The sequence below is a fragment of the Montipora capricornis genome, chromosome 4, assembly GCF_036669925.1.
Source record: "Montipora capricornis isolate CH-2021 chromosome 4, ASM3666992v2, whole genome shotgun sequence".
In the NCBI taxonomy this organism is placed as follows: Eukaryota; Metazoa; Cnidaria; class Anthozoa; order Scleractinia; family Acroporidae; genus Montipora; species Montipora capricornis.
In genome coordinates this window covers 40190723-40197672 of record NC_090886.1, presented here as the reverse complement: position 1 = coordinate 40197672, position 6950 = coordinate 40190723, and the positions used below count along the sequence as shown (strand labels likewise).

Genomic DNA, 6950 nt, shown 5'->3' with positions numbered 1-6950 from the left:
GATGAGAACACGTACGCCGGTTTAGTTTTGAGCTTGTTCACTCAATATAGGACACGACGGTTAGAAAATAAATATCAAAGAACACTCAAAGCAAGTGTACACAACACAATGGTCAGGGAAATGGGAAAATGTGTTTTCACTCACCTCCCAGCACAAGATCATCAACAGTCGCACGCGTCATGCAAGTTTGTCTAATGACATCACACATCAAAACACGTGCTTTCATTGGTCCCTACTAAAATGTCCAGGAAATCTGACATTACACTACGTAGCCTTACAGTACACTTTTCACACAACGATCGAGAATTTTTCTGCCTGCTGCAATACTTCGCGCGGCATTAAGAGCTGGCCGCCTCGCAAGCCTCGCGTCTTCGCTCGGCTTGCTCGTTGGCAACAATACCAGTATAATGTACTAGCCTTGAACTATTTTCGTTATTTCCGGTCTTTAGTGTAATGCTACTTGTATTACCTTTGAATTTGCAATAAAGGTCAGGCTTGCAGCGGTCAGCTTGACATGGCTACCAGCGGTGTGTGAGATCAGTGAATTATTTAAATATTAGATTATTTAAATAAGAGGTGCCATGGACAGCGATATATGGATATGAGTGCTATATAAATAAAGTTATTATTATTATAGTCATTATTTTACTGAATTTTTCTTAGCCAACAATACAGCCAATTTCTATTTCGCATTTTTTCCGTTTAAGGGTCTGCCATTAACATGTAAATGATTATTGCAACAATAAGCAAAATTGGAAGCCACAAATAACTTCCCAGTTTGGTTCCTTTGTCAATGGTGCCTGTTTTTCTTGTCCTTAGAGGGCAAAGTTTGCTCTCCTGAACCCCCATGATAACGTCCCTGGCTCCTTTCCATGAGCTTGAGCCTGTTAGTCTGAACTGGGCTGGAATGCATGGACCAAAAAAGCAACTGAAGGCAAGCTTTGGATCTGTTCTAAGCATATGCCAAAGATTAGGTCTTGCACCAATAAGGTCAGCAAGTTCATCACAGTAGCTAACCAAGTTGACCTGTGGACAAACAATGACATGTCATGTTTTTTATTGCCTTGAATTAGTCACACAATTCCATAGCTGTCTTGTCTAATATTGTTATCCAATGTATCAGACCACTGAAGTTGTAATAATTATCGTAGCTGACCAGCCAAAAATACCATAATACTCTTTGTTTGCCCCTCTGAAATTTTGCATAAGCATTGTTTTTATTTATTTTTCTCTTGGGACTTATAATGGTCCTAAGAAAAACTGGAAACAATGCTTATGCAAAATAATTTTGGAGGGACGGACAATGAGTACCGGTATTATTGTATTTTTGATATTATCAGCTAATAAAGCTCACTTTTCCAGCTTTAAAATATTTTGAAGCAATCACTGGTAAAACAGCAGGAACTGATTTTTCAGGGTTGTTTCAGCTATGGTACCCTTCACCCTCTACCCCATCCCTTACCTCCCTTCCCCCCCCCCCCCCAACTCCTGTCCCCCACCTCTGAAATAGTCATGCTGCTCCCCTTTAACCCTTTTAATCCTGAGAGCAAGACTTACAGATTTTACTGTCTAGCACCAGACAATTTTACTTGTCAATGGGGGCAACTGCAGGGATGAATGGGTTATTTTAATTTCACATTGTAGAGTTAATTTAATTAAATTTTAAAATATCAACAGTTTCCTAGCCTCTTGTTTTTAAATTATATACTGTATATATCTTAGGTGGCTGAGTTACAGTACCCTCCTCCTGAGACGTTCCTTCTGCTTGACACCCACTTCGTCTTCAAAATACATTTTTTGATTGGGTAAAAGACACTCTACCCAAACTAAAGGAACCACTGGTGCCCTAAGCTCAGTGCAAGGGACACCAACAAAATATAAGGATTTCAACGGGAATCCCGATAAAAGACCTGAGAAGATAAGTTTTTACGAGAAAAATCCCAATTAAAAAGCCTACCCTCATTGCCATTTGGGGGTCTCGTCCTTCCTATGTGGTTTTTTTCCACAATCAATGCAAATTGAGCCATTATCAGCCATTATCCTCGATTGACAAGCGAGGAGCTGATAACACTGAGTTTGGGGTCCCTGTGAAGGAACTTCCATGTATCAAGTCATAAGGAACCACAATGGTGGATTCTATCATGGACTATCATTGACAGTTGAATAATAATTTAGTACTTTTTTTATTCTTACCAAATGAAAGGATCTGCAACTTGGGATTGTGTTAGCCTCTAACAGCTTTTGCCTTTTTTCAATATCAGCTGTCATTGTTTGAATGTCAGGAACTATAGTTTTACCAGCAAACACACTGGCAGCCCAACGGCATTGAAGCTCACAAACAGGAGGAACTGGGCCATTTACACGCACAGCACCAATAATAGCAAAGGTGGCTGGTTTTAATGTTGGTGGAAAGACATACTTGTAAAGTGGAATGAACTTTTCTTTTGGACAAAGTAGTTTGTCAGAAAGAAAAGGAAACACAAAGTTGTATCCTGTGGCCAAAATGATGGCATCAATATTCTCTAGCTTGGATCCATCTTTCAAATAACAATCGCTTCCTTGAACTTTGGCAACATCAGCCCTGACTTGAATTGAGCCAGTTAATATGCGGTTGGGGAGTTCGTCATTTACAATTGGGATTCTCTTGTGTGGAGGATCCTCAAGGTCCAAACCAAAATTGGTTACATCAAGTTTTGCTTTTACCATGTAGCGCATTATAAAGGCAAGAAATGGTAAAGGCAGCGATGCCACAAATCTGCTCAGACCCTGAACATCAGAAGGTTCTCCACCATCTGATAACCGAGAGATCACATATGAACCTGTCCGAACACTTAAATAGACCTGTGATGCATGATGACTCAGTTCACAGGCGATGTCAGCTGAAATAAAAATGAAAAGAGTAGTCTATAAGTTAATAATTTGGTTCCTTCTGCAGGTACTGGAGCAGAGATTACTTAAAACAAAAGAAACAAAAGACAGAAAACAAAACAACTCCAAATAAAGACTAATCCCAAGTGACAAAAAATTCAATGCTCTCCGGTACCTACTGAAAGATCCAATCATTTCCTCATCAATTTATTGGTGTTCCAAAAAATTGTGCTTCCATCAAACCATCAATCTATCAAGCAATCACTCACTCATTTACTAACTCAATCAATCACTCAAGACCCATTTGATAGACAGTCATCAGATAGTCAGTCAGTCAAACAAATCAATTTTACGTACCTGCCGAATTCCCTAATCCCAGCACTACCACCCTCTTGTCCTTAAACTTTTGCCATGTCCTGTACTCCCTGCTGTGTAACACATTACCAGTAAACCCATCCAAGCCTGGAATATCCGGGATCCGAGGATCTGAATTCACTCCAGTACAAACCATAACGAAGTCGAATTCATCAACTCTGTCCTCTTCTAGTTTCTTATCAGAATATCGTACTTGCCATCGACCAAATTGGCTGAAGTCCGAGCAAGGCTGCACTTTCGTGACTTTGGATTCGAACCGTATCCGCTCCTCCAACCCAAAATGTTTCGCGTACATTTGAAAGTATTCAAGATATCTTTGTCTTGTCAAGTAGTTTGGCCAGTTTTTGGGCATCGGAAAATCACTGAAGCAACTTAAGTGCTTGCTGGTGTTCGTGATGGTCGAGGAAGCAACACAACTTCGTCCCACGCTTTCATCGTATCTCCAAAGGCCTCCTAACCAAGGATCGGATTCAAATGCGATCGGCTCAAGTCCAACTTCAAGACAAGACTTGATCGCAGCTAATCCGGCTGCTCCAGCTCCGATAATAGCCACTGTCTTCGGCATATTGGGTGTGATATGTATTCGTATGAATACCCAGGCGTTCCTAAGCGTACACTCATCGCCAACCTCGTTCCCAGGGTCTTCTCGGCTTTCAATATGGCGGCGGGTCGGGAGAAGACCCTGAATACTAGACATATTTAGTTGGAACACTTGGCGAATGGTCAGAATCATCCTGTTACAAGATCGTAGCTTATACCACATCCCCCTTCTCCCATTCAGGAAGGGGGAAACGGCGATTGGTGTTCAAACAAATGTGACGAGTATTGTAGCCTACCAAAACTATTAAAATGTTGGTTAACTTTTGACAAGGAGTTGAGATTTCGTTTGATTCTACAGGGGCATAAACGTAACGTAAGAACCGTGCGTGTCTAGTCTTCTCGAGACAGAGGTGAGAGATGATTTCATGCAGACTGGAACGCCTAAATTACTCTGTTGGAAACATGGCGTTTTACAGCACCAGTGAAGTCGTCTCCCTGGCCTTTCTGTGGACGAATTCCAGGACCTACCGATACAATTTGAGCAAGTTTTGAAAGCTAAGATCTTTAATCGATGCTGTATTTTTTCGGTAGGACTGGGTGGCTCCACACTCATAAGAAAATCTATGAAATGAGAATCGGGGGTCTTCCCTTGTCATGGAACGGCCGAATCACCCAGAATTCCTTTTGTGCATGAAGGAGGCAAGCTGAGACTGGTCCTCATCAAATGAGAAAAAAGTAAGGAGAAGAAGATTTCTAGGCGGATACTAAGGAGTAGCCAAGGTGCGTGTTGTTAACATAGACTTTTTATCATAGGAAATTCGGCCTGGCCTTTGACAATTTCTTGTCAAAGAAACGGTATAATGTAAATAAGAGAGTAATGAGATTTATATTTGCGATTACCTGTCCTCTTACGTACCACTTAAGTCAAACTCTACATCTCTATGCAATAAGCGCATTCAAAATTTCCTCATGTTATTGTATAAAAGTAGTTAAAGAAGAAAAGGCTTGTCCTGCATATATGAAAAATACGTTTTCTCTCCCGTTCTCTTCTTATGCATGATCTTCGTGGAAATTACATTGTGTCCCTAAATAAACCTGGAACAACCAGTTATGGTCTTAGCTCCTTTTCGTACGTATTAGCTAAGTTCGTTGCGAATTGCGCTACCTGGTTTTTCCCGTACCACTGAGTTTACTGGTTTTAAACTAATCCAGGGCAGGATTTTGTACAGCGGCTTTTCGTTTTGATTAATATATCTTTAAATATTATTACAATTTTTAAAAGGTCATTCTTACGAAAGCACAGGATACGTTGTAATCTAATCGCTATGTCTTAGGATGTGAACTTACCATTTAACCTCATTGTAACAGCAAAAAGCTCCGTACCCGAACATTTTGGAAGCCATGTTGAAGGCTTGGGCGCTTAGCATGACATCACTGCGCACATAGAACAGCTCCAATGTGCCGTAGTTGGCTGTTCGAAAAGAACAGTCAGAGTTTCAATAGAGGGTAAGTTTCCATCGACTGCCCTTAAAAAAGAAAGCGCTTCTAAAGGAGTTGCTAGTGGGTATAAAAGGGCAAATTTGCCCAAACTTAGCCAGTGTCACATTTGTTCGGAGCACTTTGAGAAAGAGTGCCTCAAAAGTTAGAACCTCAATCTATGGCCCGGCAGAAAACGAGTTAAAGGAAGACGCTGTCCTGACAATGTTTCCTCGTTAGGAAAAGAAAAGCAGAAGGCTTTCAAGTAAATGTCGCATAAATAAAGCTCCTCACGAAGAGGTAAATAGCGCTATAAAAGATTAAACGGTGGTCGCTGATATACAGTCATCACCAGATCATTTAACGCTATTTGTCTGAGATTTTTTTTCCATATGCGACATGCTTGTATCAAAATTAAAATAAACACTTTCTTATAGTTTTCTCTAAAAATGTAGACTGTGTATCACATTTTGGATGAAGCCGATTGCAATTCACCTGAGTTCTGAGTTAGCTGCTTGTGCTGATGTCGAGACCTCTGTGTCCATTCCCCGCTAGCAGAGGTCTCTCACGGCGAGGCAAAAATGAGGGAATATGTCCAAGGGTCAAGACACGCAAAGTTCACACGCTACTAAAAGAGCATCAAAGAGAAAAAGATCTATTGCTTGCTCAGCGATGTTGGAGGATTAACCGAGCTCAACGAAATGTTCGAAATATATCTCAGCTGGCAAATCATTTGTGACCATTTGTTTACATAAGCTTACGCGTTATTTAGTTCTCTTGTGGTGCTCTCATTCCGCGCACTTGACACAAACCCTCGATAGCGGTCTCTATCGGACTTCCCTTTGTAAAAAAAAATCGTTTGAAAGAGATGGTGCTGTGTTATACATCTACGATTCGGTTGATCTGCCTCTATGTCTGAACCAAAATAATATAGACAGGTTATATCGCAACCATTTCGCTGCCATTGGAGCCTGCCACGCACGCCACGACAAAATACGAAATAAATTAAATAATTTAATTTAATCACTTATATTGCGCACATTCCATTAATATGATCATGCGCGCATTAGAGGAAGATGTTAAAATTCAATCCATTTAATCCAAAGACTGTCTTGTAGCATTCTACTACAGATATTCTCTTCGATCTTTAAGAGTATTCTAGTGTTGTAGCGCAAATATTGTTCTTTGTAGGGCAAAGCCTGCGGTTTTTGGCCAAGGGCAATTCTCCATGCTCTTCGCTGTACTTTCTCTGTGGCACACCACCATGTATTTCCTCTTCGGCGCTCATCTTGACTCTAGTGAACATCGTCTTCCTCTAACTCCGGAAATGTCACATACGTTCAAAAGAATAAGGCTCGATCTCAGCCATAATCGAAGCTAATTTCAACCCGACACAAGATTCTTTAAAAATTTTGTTGACATAAAAAATCCATGTGCGCAGTGATGACACAACATGGCAGGGGGCATTCCTATTATGGAAGTAACCGGAAGAAAAGATATCCAAAATGGCGGACGTTCAATTTGGAAAAATGACCATGGGTTTTGGACTTTTTGCGTCACTTTCGAAAGGCAAAATTCACTTTTTCTTGCTTTTTACTACAAATCTAAGCTATTTCAGTAGTTTGAAGCTCCGATATAAATACCAACCCCTAGCCTTCCGTTCTGCTTTAAGTTCGGACTTGCTATTTAAA

The 6950-nt window shown here is 40.6% G+C and overlaps 1 protein-coding gene across 2 annotated transcripts in view; it reads right to left on the bottom strand.

Annotated features, from left to right (window-relative positions):
• The window catches only part of LOC138046929 (flavin-containing monooxygenase 5-like), a 4047-nt gene extending 191 nt beyond the window's left edge, over window positions 1-3856 (bottom strand). The window contains exons 1-4 of one of the 2 annotated variants that reach the window (XR_011131749.1): window positions 3226-3852; window positions 2194-2879; window positions 470-1026; window positions 1-379 (exon numbers count right to left, since the gene is read on the bottom strand). The exon at window positions 1-379 is cut by the window's left edge and continues 191 nt beyond it. Coding sequence is in view for 1 of the 2 variants with exons in the window: in XM_068893558.1 (XP_068749659.1) it covers window positions 703-1026; window positions 2194-2879; window positions 3226-3808 (1593 nt within the window). In the remaining variant the exon portion in view is untranslated. Of the gene's footprint in view, window positions 1027-2193; window positions 2880-3225 lie in introns of both variants that reach the window. The other variant, XM_068893558.1, reaches the window with a different exon arrangement.
• Between the last annotated feature and the right edge of the window lie 3094 nt (window positions 3857-6950).